At 38.1% G+C, this 19,038-nt stretch overlaps 1 protein-coding gene across 1 annotated transcript; it reads left to right on the top strand.

The window, feature by feature from the left end:
* Nucleotides 1–1,119: 1,119 nt before the first annotated feature.
* fgf5 (fibroblast growth factor 5) lies at nucleotides 1,120–18,481 on the top strand. Its single transcript, XM_037778419.1, has 3 exons — nucleotides 1,120–1,993; nucleotides 8,248–8,351; nucleotides 17,128–18,481. Exons 1-3 carry the CDS (start codon nucleotides 1,771–1,773, stop codon nucleotides 17,488–17,490), a joined length of 690 nt encoding a protein of 229 aa, XP_037634347.1. The 5' UTR covers nucleotides 1,120–1,770; the 3' UTR covers nucleotides 17,491–18,481.
* The last annotated feature ends 557 nt before the right edge of the window (nucleotides 18,482–19,038 follow it).

The following is a 19,038-nucleotide window of genomic DNA, read 5'->3' as shown; positions in this document are numbered from 1 at the left end:
GTTATTGGTCACTATTATAAGTGAAATTCTTATCTGGGACATCCGGTGTTTTACTCAAGATCACTTCTACAGGTCACATGACTGTTGCTGGGACACCAACTGCAAAAAAACACCATCCTAAATATTAATTCAGATGGTTTTGAGAGGATATAACTCATTTGAGTAAAAGGAGTAGAATCCTTTTGAGAGAAAATAAAACAAATAAAACAAATAATGTAAGAACAAAGCTGGCAAAGAGCATAGCAGTTTTAGGGAAAACAAGACACATACTGGACCATAAATCACTGCACATACTTGTATCACCATATCTGAATTACTGTGTGGAAGTTTGGGGTAACACTTATAAAAGCAACTTACTACCATTATGCATACTACAAAAGAGAGCAATCAGGATAGTTAATAATGTGGGATATAGGGAACACACGAACACACTGTTTTTAAAGTCACATGCATTGAAATTCATGGATTTGGTCAAATTTAAAACCGCAATAATTATGTTCAAAGCAAGAAATAATTCACCTCCGGGCAATAATCAAAACAAAATTTGTGACAGGGAGGGGGGTTATAATTTAAGAGGAAAATTGAATTACAAAAAGCATTGTGTTCGTACAACAAAGAAGAGTATGTGTATTTCAGTCTGTGGGGTGGGTTAGGTGATGGGTTGAAGCGGAGCACAAATATAAATCAATTTAAAAAGCTATACAAAAAAGATATTTTTGGAAGGTATATGGTTGAGGAAGAGTTGTGTTAAGGGTTGGTTTATATGTACTTTTTAACTCCGGATGGATATGTGGGTTGTAAATAAACTTGGGATGCTGTTCATATATTTAATTTAGGATGTAAATAAATTTGGGATAGTTTATATATTATATTATATTATCATTCTATGACATATGAGTTATTAGAGGAGAAGTGAGAAAGGGTATAGGGAAATATAAGTTTTACTTCTACCTACTCCTTTTCGGACACTATAACTCTTGTTTTGTTTGTTATTATTTTGAATCTGTTTTTATTTATTTTATGTTCGAAATAAAGTCTTTCATTCATTCATTCATTCAAAACGCCAGAAAAAAATAATAATTGTGTGTTTTGTTTTTTGCAATAATCAACAATCTGATAATAACAATCTGCCACTGTGCACTGCTCACAATACATCAGGCAGCTTGACAGACGCTTGTCCTGTAAGCATGTGGACGTATCAGATGATAAGGTGGACTAAAGCCTATAAATACTGCTGCCAGAGTCTCCCAGTGTTTCAACTCTCTGCTGCTCCACCTGATGATCTGCTGTCTGAACCTCCTGCGTTCAACTCTTCTTAAATGGAAAGAAACGCCTGCAGAAAAGACGCTTTTTCACGTCTTATCATGTGTGATTTAACCGCGTCCTCCATCTATTAACACCATGTCTCCTTGTGCGTAAAATGCCGCGCTCGGTGCGTCCTGGCGCGGACGGTTCCTTGGATAATGTTTGGTGTCAGACGCGCTTCCTTCACGCCCTGCTGCTGCTGCTGCTGCTGCTGTGGGTCTGTGGTGCTGAGCAGGAGGCAGGAGTGGCATCTCGGCGACAAAATCTGCATGAAAGAGCGCTCTTTAGAGCTCAGGCATGCATCGAGTAGTAGTGAGATCATTGGCGTTATAAATATCCCAGAAGAGCTCCAGCTACTGCAGCCGGGCTAATGCCCAGGAGCGCTGCTGCACGCGTCTGTGCGCACGGCTCAGACCTCATGAGGAGCGACACCAAAAATGCTCTAGTGTCTCCTTTTTTTGAAGAATGCATGTTCCTCTCTACCTTCTGACCGTCGCTGCTCACTTGGTTTGCGCTGCAGCCGCCGGAGCAGAGCGCGTCTCTGTCTCTTTGGAGCGCCAACTTGTGGAGGAGGAGATGAGGTCTGGACGCAGGACGTGCAGGCTCTACTGTCGGGTTGGCATCGGCTTCCATCTCCAGATTCATCCCGACGGCAGAGTGAACGGCAGCCATGAGCCCAACCAGCTGAGTAAGTCTTTCTGTCTCTCGGTGCATGGAGGAGAACCCAACTACTCCATTATAATAAAGGTCTGACGCGCAGATGGATCCATGTGCGTCTCGCTGAGAATGCGCACTTAGATCTGCATTCATGCATTCACTCTTAATTGGTTTGCAGTTGTTTTCTATTTTAAGATAAGATAAGATAAGATAAGATAAGATAAGATAAGACTATGAATAATAATAAATAAATAAAGAATAAAGACATTAAAGGTCCCATATTGTAAAAAGTGAGATTGCCATGTCTTTTATATTATAAAGCAGGTTTAAGTGCTTTATAAATACTGTGAAAGTATCAATCCACAGAGAAATACACACAGCCCGTATTCAGAAACTCTGCATTTGAAACAAGCCGTTATAGGATTTCTGTCCATTTGTGATGTCACAAATATACAATATTTAGACCATTTCACAGTTTTAAATGTTAACATTCTAAATGTGTCCCAGTTTATTTCCTGTAGCAGTGTATGTGAATGACATCAGCTGACAGGATGTAAACATGGACCCAAGCTGTTTCCTAGCAACGAAATTCCTTTGCCATTCCGTTGAAATGCACTAAAACGGAGCGTTTCAGACAGAGCGTGAATACGGGTATATTCAGACAGACAGTATGAGGAAACTAATGTGTTGTTTGAACATTAAGCATGTAAACATGTTCTAGTACAAACCCAAAATACAAGTATGAAACTGAAAATGAGCATGATATGTCCCCTTTAAATATCAAGATAAGATAAGATGAACCTTTATTAATCCCTGGAGGGAAATTCAGGTGTCAAAGCAGCAACATCAGAAAACAGAGTGAAACACAGGAGAGGTATAAAGGTATACAAAAATTATAAAAACATTAAGAGAGATATTATTTGATGTGACAGCTTTGGTCTCCTGGATAAATGCCAATTGCACAAATTGGGACCACAGGCCATTAAAGAGTGAAAGCACATCATTATAAATAATAAACTGTATATATTCAGTAAATACCGGCTCTATGATATCCTCCAACACGACCAGAGACCACAAAATACCTCCTTTTATTCTGAAAATCAAGTCTTAAATCAAGTTTATGTAGTTTAAAACTACAACTTCTTTAGGTTTAGGCAACAAAACTACAACTTCTCTATGTCTAGGCAACAAAACTACAACTTCTTTATGTTTAGGCAACAAAACTACAACTTCTTTATGTTTAGGCAACAAAACATAATCAAATTCAGGTGCCAAAGCAGCAACATCAGCAAACAGAGTGAAACACAGGAGAGATAAAGGTATACAAAAATTATAAAAACAATAATAGAGATATAAAAGATACAGAGTGAATGGGTGAACATAGTGTGTGCAGTCCGTCAATAAATAAATGTAATATGTACATATGTGCAGTCTATAAAGTGGTATATAGGATGTATAGTGTAAAGTAAGTGTAAAGTGCGCCAGTGGTTAGAGTCCAAGATGGTTGCAGATAGTGCATGTTTAAAGGCAGATAGTGCATGTTTAAAGGCAGATAGTGCATGTTTAAAGGTAGATAGTGCATGTTTAAAGGCAGATAGTGCATGTTTAAAGGAAGATAGTGCATGTTTAAAGGCAGATAGTGCATGTTTAAAGGCAGATAGTGCATGTTTAAAGGCAGATAGTGCATATTTAAAGGCAGATAGTGCATGTTTAAAAGCAGATAGTGCATGTTTAAAGGTAGATAGTGCATGTTTAAAGGCAGATAGTGCATGTTTAAAAGCAGATAGTGCATGTTTAAAGGCAGATAGTACATGTTTAAAGGCAGATAGTGCATGTTTAAAGTTCTTAAAGTCCTCATAGTTGTCATATGGGGGTCAACCTTGGTTGTGGAGCCTGATGCCTACCAGCATGAAGGACTGTCATTAGATGTCATCAAATGATAATGATTTACGCAGGAGGAGTGAGAGGAGCGCGCACCTAAACTTAGTCTGCTGTCTGACCTCCTGTGACATACTTTATCTGAGCAGCATCTGGCTGAGCAGCCTGGTTGGTGTTGGTGTCGGCAGGTAGACTATATGTGGAAGTAACAGGTGCAGCAGTGAGGATGTGTTGGATCCACAATCAGCATGATTGTCATCACAACAATGTTAGTATGTTACACTGCAAAAAATATCCTGCTTTAAAAACAGTCTATTATTAGTGTTGTGGTCTATTATTGAACCTTCAGACTGTTTACCTTCAAAACTAGTTCAAGTATTGTTTGTTTTGGATGCAAATTCAAAGATTTGACTTCTTTAAAAATGAAATAAGTCACAAAAGAAGAAATAAAGAGTGATAATAAGTTGCCATAAAATCACATTATTGTGCCAGTTGATTTAAGAGACATTAGATTGTTGTAATTAATAACTACATTGAGTTACTTTGCAGGGATATATGCAGGTCATTTCTCCAGTAATTTCAGCAGCCCAAAGCATACTGGATTTTTGAGGTTGATATGGACGATATTATTATCATGGTATGTTTTTTTATTTATTTATTGATGTCGACAATTATCACAATATATATTTAATAATAATAATAATAATTATAAATAATGCTCAATTTACAGTTATTTTTCCCCCTTTTGTATTCATTATTGAGGAGACATTACATATGAAAATCAAGTAAGTTGTGTTGACATAACACATTTACATCTATTCACTAAGGTAATCACATACAGTTTGCATTATACATGTACATAAATTTACATGCACATAGTGACATGGGATGGAATACATAAATACATGGTGTTGTTCACAGTTTTAAGAATACTCTCCTAAAACCAGGAAATAATGGTTTATAATATACATTTATTTATAATCAGAACAGGGCTGCTGCATGCTGCTGCTTTTGAGCATGCGCACCAGAGACAATCCGCTGGCCGAGCCGGCTAACTTCCGGTTAACACTTTGTTAACTTGAATGAGGATAAAATAGTTAAACTCAGCAGCTGTTCTGGACTTTTCAAATGTTATCGAACAGTTATCGAGTTGTCATTTCGAGGGGGTTGTGACCAAGTTTATAATAGTTTTAAATGTTCAATTAGTTTTTATTTTATTTTATTTTAACTGTTGTTGTTTAGTTTAGTTTTAGTTAGTTTTCAGAGTGTGTTTTTAAGTTTTAGTTTAGTTTCAGTTTTTCAGAAAGGGTTAGTTTGAGTTTTTATAAAGTCTCAGAAGTATGTAGCTACATATACATACAGAATACACGGTTGGAGAACTGTGTATGAATGGACATAATGTTTAATGTTTAATCTTTGAGCTACTTTAGTGAAGCAGTTGCAGCTCCGTCTCCTGGAAGGTCAAGTCTGTTCAGTTTCTGTGGATCAAGGTCACGAAAATTGACGGAAATTCATGCTGTCTCCTTTTTCTTCTATAGTGATGTATTAGAGCTAAAACTGAAATTTTACATTAATTTTTATTTTATTTTAATATTTTTTTTACTCAGTCGATATCATTTCAGTTTAGTTTGAGTTTTTCTTAAAGGATATAGTTTTTATTTAGTTTCAGTTTACTAACAATATTTTTCACTGCATATTTTTTAGTTTTTTTTCAGTTTTAGTTTACTATAATAACCCTGGTTGTGACAATCAAAACAGTTTATCCTGTTTTACAGCAGCTACAGTAGCGATGGCGGAGGCTACTTATTGACTGCTCATCTAGTGTTTTTGTAGACAGAGGAAAGCGGATTCAAAAATAACTTTATTGAAAACAAATCTCATAAATTCCTCATCGTAATCATGGAAGATTTTATGCTGAAAATTTTCAAGATGTTTTTTTCGCCCAAGCAGATACTAATAATGATAATCGAAAGTTTAAAAGAAAATCAAATAACAATATATGACATGAATTTTTGTACATAAACACACAAGAGCAATATTGGTCCATATATATTGGACCAGATTTATTGGCCAATTTATCAGTCTACCTCCTGTAAAAAGTGAGAAAATTCTAATATAACTTGTGAATAAGAAAGAGATTGAGAAATATCAGTGTAGCAAGATCATTTCTTTTTTTTATTGAATCCAAATAGATCAGTTTTGAGACTTTTCTTACAACAAGGGACAATATCTTCAAATAAGAAAGATGACCATCAAGATTGCACAAAATGATTTCTCTCCATTTGAAAACATCTCTGAAATCAAATAAAACACAAGATATCAACACTCAAACTCAGACGAATAAGAACAGTGAATATTATTCAGCACAGCTGCATCCAGACGAAGGACATTAAGACAATCAGCTTGAGTTTTGACAGGAAACATTTATGTAAAACTTAAAGCACATTGTTAATACATCAGTTTTTAAATGCCAGAGCTCTGACCGTCCCGTATGTGAATCTCGTCCTGAGTCATTTAGGCCAGAAGACTAAAGTCATAAATCAGATTTTTAAGTTTTTACTGCACCATCAGATCCCTCATCGCTGCTCCCGCTCACCGTGAAAGTGCACTTGTGCCTCCATTTCATGGTCCCCTTCAGAAGAGTTGTCAGGTTACATGGATTTCAACACGACAGCCATGTGGTTTTGAATCCTGCATGACAGTGCTGGAGACGAGCAGGAGACGGGCCGTCTTAGATGTGTAACATGAAGATTCTTTTACCATCACACTGCATTACGTTTCATATCACTGAATACCTCAGAGACTAGTACTTAATACACAGTTACAGTTACTGCATAGACAATGTTCGTCTGGGATAACACCTTTTATTTTCATTCTGTGACACTTAACTGAACTCGGATGGATATATAATGGTTTGACAATATCGTGTCAATATCAGCATTTTGTTGTGATATTTCTGTGGCCATGATGAGTTTTTTCTTTGAACCAGTATGTTGTTATTCTGCATGGAAGAACAACTGAAACTCTGAAAAGTGAAGCCAATGCTGAAGTGTCTTAAACCTGCAATCTTTCTAACAGCCAGCAGGGGGCGACTCCTCTGGTTGCTAAAAGAAGTCTGATTGTATAGAAGTCTGTGAGAAAACCACGGCGATGTCCAGTCTGGGAGTCGTTTGTGAAAGAGTTTAGTTGTAAGACAAAAACACAGTTTGTTTTCACTTCATCAAAGTTAATTATGACTTGTTGGTTGCCTAAAAATGCGCTCGGTTGTACTTAGCTCCACCTTCTTCTGCTGGTTGCAAAAAAACAAGATGGCAACGGACAAAATGCCGAACTACTTCAGCTTCAAAACCGTAGCCCTCAAACCAATGAGTGACGTCACGGTGACTACATCCACTTCTTATATACGGTCTACGTGCAGAATATGATATTGCAAAAATTATGTTCATATTATAAATAGATTATATATAAATTATAAATAATTATAAAATTATAGCTGCTATAGGCAACTAAAAAGTATGTTTATGAAATATTCAGGTCAGGCAACTGGGCATAAGTTGAGGAAGATTGCAGTTTTGGTTGAAAGTAATAATAATTAAAAAAAAAGGAGATGTAAACATTTTGTACACCACTCCATGTCCATAACCACACATTTTCTTTTTCTCTGCGATATATAAACATCACTTGACTTCTTGCTTTTCTGCCCAATGCAACCGATCGACTACCACCTCTGGCTACTGAACAGTCTTTCTGAGGCAGCGGGGGTTTAGAGTCCTTGCTAAAGAGTCTATGGTTCAACCTGGTGACCCTCAGGTGGTGATCCTGCCTCTGTGAACTCCAGACTGCTACTGTTAATCCCACAAGTTAACCACTGATAGATTTGTGCTTGCAGACCACATTAACAGCCTGCAGTGCATGTAGAGTAAATGTCTGTGTGCACGGTGCAGACTGTCCCGGGATCGTCTAAAAGATAACAGCTACTCAGAGAGTCCCTCAGCTCTCATTACTGCTGCAACGCTCTATTGCACTTACATGACTTTGGTTTGTATTTGACATAACAGATAAAACATGATGACCAAAAACAACGGTTTAATGCACAGTAGGAAACTGCAACGTTCAACTTTTTAACACCAGAAGATGTCGCTGCGTGCAACTGGCATTTCTGGTAAAAAGCAAAATGCAATTAAGCAATTATTACTGTGTGTTATTGATATTCACTCTGACTGCCAGAGAAGGTTGATAAAGACATACATTGAACTGGATAAGTGAGCCGACGGGACAGAAGAGCAGATCCTGTCTACTCTGTTATTCAGAACGCTGGAGGAGCGACGAGATGCAGAAAACAACGAGAGGAGTAAAAATACACCCTGTCGCCCATCAATCATCAGAGCATGTTGTTTGTCCTCCCAGGTGTCCTGGAGCTCTTTGCGGTGTCTCAGGGGGTCATCGGCATCAAAGGAGTCTACAGTAACAGATTCCTGGCCATGAATAAAAGAGGACGGCTCTACGCCACCGTGAGTATCCAACACGCCTCACACACTGCTTCTGGTGGTCACCCTGAACTCTCTCTCAGCACATAAACACTGCTGACTGTGCAGAGTTACTGCAGACTATGTGTAGATGACAAGTGTTGATTGCAATGTTGTTGTCCAATCATACAGCTGGCATGGCTCTTCAAATGTTTAACTAGCTATGACGGGTTTGGATTTGTGGCATCGTGCTAATGTTTAAACTCACAGTTAAGTTAAAGCTACATTTGGCAACTTTAATAAAAATAACTTTGATTAAACTGTCACTATATCCTGGCAGTAGTGCATGAGACAGATAATCTGTGAAAAAAATCATATTCCTCTGTGTCCTCTGGTGCTCCTAATGGTATATGCAAGATTTCACAGACAAGAGGAAAACAAGCAGTCAGAGCTGAGCAGAAGAACTCACATTAGTGCAGAAATATGGGGTTCAGTCAGACCTTTCTCCAGCGCTAAAAAGAAGGGTGGAGATACTGTAGGTCTGGCTATGTGAGACTAATCAGACACATATCCTGATATATTACGACTTTATAAAGTTGGCGTTGCTAAAACGTTAGCAAACAGTTGCCCATTTCCATATCCGGCAGACACAAAGCAACATAATCATTCCACTGGAGTCGTGTTTCACAGGGTTTTCACCTAGGAGACTGGGGTTCACATCTGGTGTGAAACTAACAACATGTAATTGTATTTGTAGTTATTTTAACCCAAAACACAATCATTTTCCCTAAACTTGACTAAGTGTTTTTGTTGCCTAAACCTAAAGAAGTTGTAGTTTTATTGTTTAAACCTAAAGAACTTGAAGTTTTGTTGCCTAAACCTAAAGAAGCCTTTTTGTTTGGGATCAAAATGTTGTTTCACTTTCACTTTAACAACGTAGTAGGTGTAGTAGGCCCCTACTGACCCACATCTATGAGGCTTATAGCGACTGATAACGCCTATTTAATGGCCCGATAACTGTTGAGTCGGGTGCATATTGTTTACTTCTGTTTTGATGAACCATTTCTTGTGTTCTGAGCAGACTCAGTGTCCATACCTACCAGACCAGAATTTAACTTGGCTGAATACTGTGAATCTGCTGATGTGATGCCCGTCTCTGCTGCTTCTTGTGGACTCATGAAACGGGTGTATTTCTCCATCAAAACGCTGCCTAGTGCAGCTATATTTGTCTTATTTATTAGTTTGTGCAGCTTTGCATCTGTGCTGCATGACAAAATCCCCCAAATCTGACATCAGCATGTCATGGCATACTGCTGTAATCTTTAGCCACAAGTTTCCAAGACTCTCAAATCCCCCCAAACACACAGTAAGCCCAAATCTGCCCACAGCAGCTTGGCCTCGCCGCCGTCAGCGGGCCCGGCCGGCCAGCCGGCAGCCGACCGCGCCGACGAGTCATCTGCGGGAGCCTTGGCAGGCGTATAGATAGAAGCAGCTCCCTATTAGCATGTGTTAATGGGAAGAGCAGATTAAGTCCTGTCTGGGACGGCTGATAATATACAGAGTAGTGAGCCACAAAGTGACGATCAATATGTGGAGTAAACAATCAGCCAGTCGGAGAGAGACGGAGAGTCTGTGAGCTGCTGCGGGCGTGCACGCTGAGCAGCGGCGATTTATGCTCCCCTCAGCTCCTGGTATTGTTTCATGAAACCCCGTCAGCGGGGAGTGATGTGGCGTCTTTCCTCAAAGTGCATTCTCAGCCACGGCTTTCTAGAACTGTACTAATGCGACTGTGAGCCGTCCACCAGCAGATTACAAACCTTGTCGGGGTCAGAGCACATCCAAACAAGATTTAAATAGAAACTGGGCAGACGTGGATAATAAGAGAAAATAATGCAAGAAAGGAGACTCAAACTAAAACCTGATCATCATTTCTGTTCTGCTGGAAGTCTGTCATGTAACCGCGGTTCTTTCTTGTGGACCAACATGTCTGCAATCCGCCCTCATCTGTGCCTTCATCTCCCAACTGTCCAAATGTCAGAAATGAGACTCCTTCTGCACCAGCTCAGAGGTCGTTCGTCTGGTAGTTGGATCTGGTTTTGCATCGTCAGGCTGAAGTTGATGCCGTTAGAGTGGAGCTGTTTTCAGGTTCATTAAGGGACAGGAGGGAAGCAGGAAGCAGCGTTATTAATATTAACATGAGCCCCTCAGTCAAGGACAGAAAATGCTGAAAAGCTTCATAACTCATTATTTATCCTCATGATCAAAAGGAAAGTTTACTCACAGATCAACACTGCTGGAGCTGCCTTGCTCGAGGACGCCTCAGTCAGCATGGATGGAGTCTTCCTCACCGCTGTTTTCCGTGTTGAATTATCTTTGGTTTGCTGTGATTCTGATGATGGAGTTTGCTCCAGCGCCATTAGTTGAGGAAGACTGGTTGAAAGCTCGGCATAAAGTTTGCATTAGTTTGAGTTAAGATTCTTTGCCAAAAAGTTTAAAAAGGATTTCCAAGATTAAATTTGTAAATTTATGAGAAAATAAACACACATTTGCAGTGTCGTCTGAGGTGTGATGAGGCTGATCCAACCTTGGAAAGTGAAGCAACGTGGTTCTTTGACAAAAATAAACAGTTTTTTTTTGTCATGATTTTTTTTTTCTTAATTTAAGAATTTAAAATCTTCAATATTCAAGTTTTTTTCTTGTAAATTTGTGAGTTGATTCTCAGAAAATTTGTGACTTTATAAACTCAAAGATTTTCTGAATTATTTCTCGCAATTTTATGACTGATAATCTCAGAAAATATACAAGTCTTTTTCTCGTAAATTTGTGAGTACAATCTCAGAAAATTTCTGAGGTTTATCTCGCAAAAGTATTACTTTATAATCTCAGAAAACATTCAAGTTTTTTTCTCGTGACCTTGTGAGTTTAATCAATGAATTTCTGAGGTTTTTCTCGCAAATTTATGACTTAATATGCTCAGAGATTATTCAAGTTTTTTTTTCGTAAATTTCTGAATTTTCTTCTCAGAAATGTACAACGTTAATCTCTGAATTACGTTGAATTTTCTGAATATCACCCCCCTCCCACAGCTCCGAAGTTACTTTTATTTTTACCTACAATGGTCTTAATATGCTGCCATAGATACCAAGTTTTTAGACATTTTAATTTTTTTATATAAATTGTTTTATTTGCATTAAATTTAAGTTTGATATTTTAATCAGAGCTCCTTTTTTGCAGCTTTACTGTGGATACCTAGCGCTCTGAGAGACTCGCTCTCTGGCTCCAACCGTTGCAGTCGGAGCTTATTTCTGCCTCCGGAGCAGCTCTGCCTCGGAGAAATATTTGTACAACTAAAACTCCAATCTGTGTCTACAGCTGCACCGTGCTATTTAACCGCCTTGATGATTCGGGGGTGGATGTAAACCTCGGGGGCCACAGACGGGCTCGGGCCTCACGTCGCGGTGTCAGGTGACACCCTGAACCTTATCTTGTTGCATCGTCTGTCATATCTCATATTTAGATGTTTTCACAGCGGTAATTTATTGGCTGAAGAACGGGCGAGGAGACAGATGCACATTGCTCTGCATGACCTTCTCAGCAAGCCATCACAAACATAATCTTTAGGAAGGTGAAAGGGTCACCTGCATCTGTTCAACAACACAGTAACACAGTGAAGGAGAGAGGGAGAGAAATGCAGCCACTTGATTGAACTCTGGCATTTTTATTTAGATATGTCTCAGCTACAGAGTCTTTTGCACCTATGATGTATTTATACTGAAGATACATTTTATGTCTGATCATTAGGTGTTTCCATTTCCCAACAAGACCAGTTCCTTAAGTCAGTGTACATAAGAGTTATAATAAAGCAGACTTTACCATTGTCATCAAAAAACAATCATCATAAAAATACGGCGCCGGGGGAGGGAGGTGATATTCAGAGAAACAACTCAGAATTTCACAGATTAAAGTCATAAATTTACGAGAAAAAACTCAGCTATTCACTGTTATTTAAGTTGCAAATTTACCAGGAAAAAAATTTAATATTCGTTGAGATTATAAAGTCATACATTCGCGAATAAAAACTTGGAAATTCTCTGTGATTAAAGTCGCAAATTTCCAAGAAAATAATTCAGACACTGCAGTAACGTGAGCCGCCGAGTCTGTGGTGTGCAGTGGTGGAAGAAGTACTCAGATCTTTTACTTAAGTAAAAGTAGAAATACAAAAATCTAAACATATTCTGTTACAAGTACAATTCCTGCATTCAAAATGTTACTTAAGTAAAAGTGTTTAAGTTTAATCCACATAATATACTTAAAGTATCAAAAGTAAAGTACTCATTATGCAAATGTGTGTTATAAAATATTATATTATTCTGTTTTGTCACTAATGAATACATTTTAATGTTGTAGTTAATTAATATGGCGCCAATTTTAGATACTTTGTATACTACTTTGTAGATTAGTAGTACAGTACTGCATCATATACAGTATTTTTTATGTAAAAAGTAACTAATTGTCAGACAAATGTCGTGGAGTAAAAAGTACAATAGCCTTAATACGCTGTCATATTTAGCATTGAGTGAAAAGCAAAGCATTCATTGGCATTTTTATTTCAGCTATGTCGTAGTTAAAGAGTTTTATTTTAGACTGTGAAGTGTTTTTCAACCAGATAATTACAAACCCAGTCTTTAAAGTCTGTGCATATCAGAGCAGAGTTAAAGTGTAGCTTTAGTTCAGTTTGTAGTCTCAGATTTTAGTGGAAATAATAAAGTACTCCATCCATCTGTCTGTAGCAGAGGTAAGAATAAAAAGAACGCATTTGTGAAGACATATTATTTATGTAGGGTTAAATCTGTAACTTTCTACCTCTGCCCTCAGCACAGCTAACCCCAAGGATCATGGGAAAGGTCCCTTTTAAAAGAGTGTGACCAATGCAGCAGGGCAAGAGCCAGGTTAAACAGCTGTACAAGCATTATGATTTTAACAATAAGATCTCTGGAATCTGGCCGCGGCCATTAAATCCTATGAAACACAGCAGGAGCCAAAGCTTTCCCTGGTATTCCTGTTTGTGTGTGTGTGTGTGTGTGTGTGTGAGAGAGAGAGAGAGGGTACATTCATACATGCTCCAGTGGATTTGTTTCCAGATGTGTAATTCCCTGACTGGTACCAGAGCCGGTATGTTGCTCAAATGCAGCGTTCTGTTAAATCACTGCAATCCACCCGTAGCAGCGACTCTGTTCACTTTTCTAATCATCTTTAAAAAACAACAGTCGGTCACTTTGAATAACTTAAAGGTTGGTACTATTGTGCCTCGGCGGCGCAGCGCTCTCTCCTGTGACTGGCATGTTTACCAAACGCTGTAATGGCATCATTTTCTGCTATGCTGCACTCTTCAGCAAAGCAGAACAGTTTGTTTTAATTTCAGAATGGCAGGAGGTTATACAAGGAAGTCGTACTGCAAGCAAGAAAGCAGGCATCCCTGGGTACATGTCAGAGTTTCCCACCCGAGATATTTTTAGGCACAAAACGGGAACATTCAACGAATATTTTCATTTCTGAAATGTGCTGTAGCAGAGCGTAATATGCCAGAGTTGTCTTTATATTTTTACTAAGCATGCTATAGTTCATCGTCCAGAGCATTTTGGTAGAGGATGTTTAGTTTGGTACACAACTTATTCAGCCTGTTTGCATGAAAAGGCGTATGAATGACACGATAATGAGCCAGACATTTAGCGTGCAATAAGAACGCTGTTCTTGCGTTTGGCTTGTCATGTGAACGCCATGTAGTCTGTACTGACTGCAATGTAAACGTATCCGCATATACAGTATATGCTACGTTCAGAGATAGTGACGTAGAATATAAAGCAAGAAAGACCACTTATGGCGTGCAGGAGGGGAGGTGGATGGGTTCAACAAACACAGGACTTTTAATCAGGAGACCTGTGTTTTGTTTTATAAGTTAAGTTTGTGTGTTTTCCATACTTATGTTGCATTGTTTCCTTACGTGTTTTGTGTAGTTTATGTTCTTATTTTAAGCCCAACCATGATGTTACCGGACGTTACCGTAGTTTTTTTTACGTGACGTACAAATGATACAACAAAAGCCTAAAATGCGTCCACATGACACGCCGAATGTCTGTGTAATGTCGTGATATTTATACGCCCGTGAGATCGGGTTGACTTATTTCAGTTACCCAAAGTGACCCAAAGTTTCAGTTTAATTACAGTTTAGACCACCAAAAGTGATGTGGGGAGTATTTACATTGTTCAGATTAAAATTATTGATGCATTAATGTATAAAAAGCATTTTAATTCACCAGTCTGTATCGCTAAAATATAGCTAACGTCATCGGCACTGCCCACGCAAATGAGAAGCCAGAGCTGAAATAGCAACCCAGTCGCCGGGAAAAATGTTGGCATTGCATGTTTTTGCAAACTACGGGATACGTTCGATGTTTCTCAACGAAAACTAAAAATATGTTTCTTAAATACGTTTAAAAAATGTTGACATTTGTTTCTGGTGACTGGGCTGGAAATAGCCTCACATATCAGCCCCTGTTTGACATCTTTTAGTAAATTATAGCAACACAAGGAGCAGTTGGTGGTCAGATGAAAACTGTTATGCTTTTTAACCCGAGTCAGAAACCATAATGTTACATCTGCAGAAATAGATACATCTAATATGCTAATTCCTTCTTATAGCATCGCCTAAGTGGTACATTTCTCCATAAATATCAAATTGATCTATTCAATATGTCACATTTATTCAGTTTATCTGTGACACAGTTCTGTGAAACGCAATAATCTGCTGATCAGTCCGTTGTTATTGTAACGAACAACATAATCAGTGAGTTCTTGTTGGATGAAGCTGATAGACTGCGGACCATAATGAGTGTTTGACCAGAACAAAGGAGGCTCTGCTGCTGTCAGTCAAAGCATCTCTGTGATAAGGAAAGTCCTTTTGATGACTCTGAATCCCTCCACCGAGATGAAAGAGAAAGCTCCTTTATTATCCTTTAGTTATTTTGGAGCGGTGTCAGTTTAACAGCAGCTAACACAATCAGATCACAATCAGATGAGTGTTTGATGTTTTCCCATTCTGAATTCTGTTGTAATCATAGTATTACAAAAATGATCCAGCTCTTTATCACTAGAAATTCAAGATTTTTAATTTTTCCCTTCAATTTTGGTCATTACATACAGCAACAGGTCGAACATCAGCCTTCCTTTCCGTTCTCATTTCGTAGCCCTCTCTGATCATCTACTGTGTGAGAAATCATAATGTGACTCTTCTACATAATTTTCAATTTAATTGAATTGATTGATTCATAGTGAAATAAAGGTCCCTTATACAGATACTCTACGGCCCGCTGCAAATATGACAGGAGATTTAGGCACACAGTCTCTGACTTGTACACTTACACACTATATTAACCAATCACCTGTGTTAATTCAGGCTTTTCTCAAACACCGTTTGTAGCTATACCTACGAAAAAGAAATGCACCGTAATTCGTATATATAGCTCACAAAATCAATTCATATGTAATCCACGTAATAGTGAACCAAGAAGTATAAGGAGTGAACGCCACATAACTTCCATACTTCAGTTACGCCACTTATTTGAACCGAAACCACGATCTTTTGCTCAACCTAATCAAGTAGTTTTGTCACCTTAAAGCTGAAGTAGACGAGATCGGAGCAAATATGATTAAAAAAAGTTATTTTTATAAAAGGGTTGCTATATCGTGACAGTAGTACATGAAAAATCATGTTCCTCTGTGTCCTCCGGTGCTCCTAACGGCATCTGCAAGATTTCACAGACCGGAGGAAAACAAGCAGTAAGAGCTGATCTGAGGTCTGCTGTCCAGCTGTCGTTTATGAGAGCCGGCTGTCAATCACTCTGAACTCCGACCAAACAGTCAAACTAGGCAGCGCTGATCAAATATGAATCAATATTCTGTTACGTTAATGCCTATTTTTCTCCTCAAATGTTCTCAGAATCATCTTGTAGTGCACGGTTTAGCTGTAGAATGAGAAAGTTCGGTTACATGACCGGAGCACAGCCAATAGGAACGCTCTCTCAATGTACTGACCTGTGATTGGTCAAAGTCTCCCGTCACGGGCTAGATATTTTAAAGCCTGAAAACAGAGCCAATGAGGAGGTGCAGAAGTCTAGTTTTCTCTCAGAACACTTGAATTACAATATGCTGAAAGGTTATTATGGATTTTTTGCCCAATGATGCCAAAAATATACTGACTACTGCAGCTTTAATCTAACTAAGTTGTTTCCTGAGAAGACGGAAGTTCATTTTGAAAAGGCTATATGCATGTAACGAGCGGAAATTGGCACGTGTTGCTCCTGCTCCTTTTTTCAGATGAAGGACAATTTATTCAGAGGATCACAAAAAGTTTCTCACAGTAGTAGTACATGTGTAAATGTGTATGTGTGCCTTTGTGTCAGATCAGTATTAACAAGGAAATAAAATGTAATCAGTGGGGAGGATCTGGCAGAGCTTGTTGGTGGGAGCTTTCTTGTTAAGGAGCCATTACTTTTACTCTCCCCAATTTAAAAACGATTATCTCAGCAGCAGCTAACAAGAGAGAGACGGGGTTAGGTTACATGGTAGCATGCAAACACAGTTCCCACATGGTCTGCAGCTGAGCCTTGTTTACATGTGGACATATCCAATATCATGTGGATTTAAAGGTTCATATATTAATCACAAATAGTCTCATTGACTGATTGAAACCAACGAACGACAGCTTTATGACTGAGATTAAAGGCAACACCTGTTAATAGCTGATATTTCCCTTCTTTTGCAGGAGTGGTTCACAGAAGACTGTAAGTTCAGGGAGCGTTTCCAAGAGAACAGCTACAACACGTACGCCTCAGTGATCCACATGAACCACCGGACCGGTCGCGACTGGTACGTGGCCCTCAACAAGAGAGGGAAAGCCAAAATGGGGTCCAGCCCGAGGGTCAAATCCCAGCACGTCTCCACTCACTTCCTGCCCAGGGTCAACCTGCACGACAAGGGCGAGCGAGGCTTCACCATCACGGACAGGAGCAAAGAGAGGAGGAAAACGCCGCCGCCACCGCCGCCCAAACCTCCTCTGGCGAAGGCCGTCCGCTCGGGAACGCCACCAAGACCAATCAAGTACTGGCCCAAGTACCGGTTTGGATAGAAGTCATTGGGTTTGGCTCCATCTGGGGGATACAGAGTTCATAGACGCTGGACATAGAAGTGGTGGACGATCCCAAAAAACTGGTCATTTATGACATTCGAAGCATTCCGGGTATCTACGTGTGAAAAACCTCAAAGGGCTGCCAGGTACGACTATTGAGCTTTACTCTGCTGAAGCTATGATCATAGTTGGGAGTTTCCTGTCCTGTTTTATGTTATCTTTTGTGTACATGGTGAACTTAGGCAATTAATCTAATTTAAAATCAGATACTGTTAAAGCTGAAATCCATAACTTTCTGCATATTTCTCCATCATTATTTCAGTAAATAAGGGACTGTACGCTATTTATTATGGGACTAGAAAAGGGTAAGGGGTATGTATCTTTTTGCTAAAAAGAGGATGCATTGAATTTTATGGTATAGCAGGAAATGGTATTTTAAGTTGTTTCTCACCCCAGATTTACATTTTAATTCCGCAATTTTTTGTGATATTTATTTATTTTTGATATCCAAATAATAATAATAATAATAATAAAAATAAATAATAATAAATGTGCATTTTGCCATAAGCAGACAACAACAATCACATCTTTGCATCAAGGCTTTATTTGCCATATTATGATCAATTAGTAGCTAATACAGACACAACTTCCTTTTCTAACTCAGGGGACGGTGTAAAGAAGATGGTGATATTGATGGGGATGCTTTTGCATTTTTAAAAAGTGAAACAATTTTTGTACAGTCCCTAAAGTGATGAAATTATACACCAAAGTAGAATGGGATAACAAATTTTGTAAAATAAAAGTTGTGGCAGAGTTGAATAGACTTTATTATTTATTATTTTATTAATTAATTTAATTTAATTATATATAACACAAGAAATGCAGCTCACTCTGTTACATTGAAAACAAGACAATTTAAATAATACAAAATAAATAATAAATAATTTATAAATAAATACAAAATAATAAATGAATATAAATTATTATTATTATTATTATTATTATTATTATTATTATTATTATTATTATTATTATTTATAATAATAAATGTAAATACATCTGAGGAGGGAATTACAAACATGTGTAAAATTGCACAATTTTATTGGCACAAGAAATGCAGCTCAATTTGTTAAACTGAAGAGAATAATAAAAAATAAATAATAAATAAATTGTAAATAAATAAAAAATAATACATGATTATAGATATATAATTATATATAAATTGTATTATATATTATGTATTATATTATAATAAATTATTAAATAAATAATAATAATAAATACATGTGAATACATCTAAAAGAAAGCTAACAAGTCACTACTCAGAGCAATAGCAGCACACAGACAGCAAGTCCAACAATGTTTTACCATCTGACAACACTCCACCACGCAGATGACAAAAATATGATGGTTAAACAAAAAATAGGTTGTGGATTTCAGCTTTAAACCATAAAATATAATTACTTTCAGACATGAAAAGCTCTCAAACCTGGCTGGGAAAGTGCTTCAAACATGTCTCCTGCCTGAACATACACAGCGACCAACTGT

The sequence above is a fragment of the Sebastes umbrosus genome, chromosome 8, assembly GCF_015220745.1.
Source record: "Sebastes umbrosus isolate fSebUmb1 chromosome 8, fSebUmb1.pri, whole genome shotgun sequence".
Lineage (NCBI taxonomy): Eukaryota > Metazoa > Chordata > Actinopteri > Perciformes > Sebastidae > Sebastes > Sebastes umbrosus.
Note: the sequence above shows the minus strand (reverse complement) of the source record. Positions and strands in the feature narration are given on the sequence as shown.

Coding starts and splice junctions, on each gene's coding strand:
- fgf5 (XM_037778419.1), top strand. CDS start 1,771: ATGCATGTTCCTCTCTACCTTCTGACCGTCGCTGCTCACTTGGTTTGC. Junction 1,994..8,247: donor CCATGAGCCCAACCAGCTGA/GTAAGTCTTTCT, acceptor TTGTCCTCCCAG/GTGTCCTGGAGCTCTTTGCG. Junction 8,352..17,127: donor GAGGACGGCTCTACGCCACC/GTGAGTATCCAA, acceptor CTTCTTTTGCAG/GAGTGGTTCACAGAAGACTG.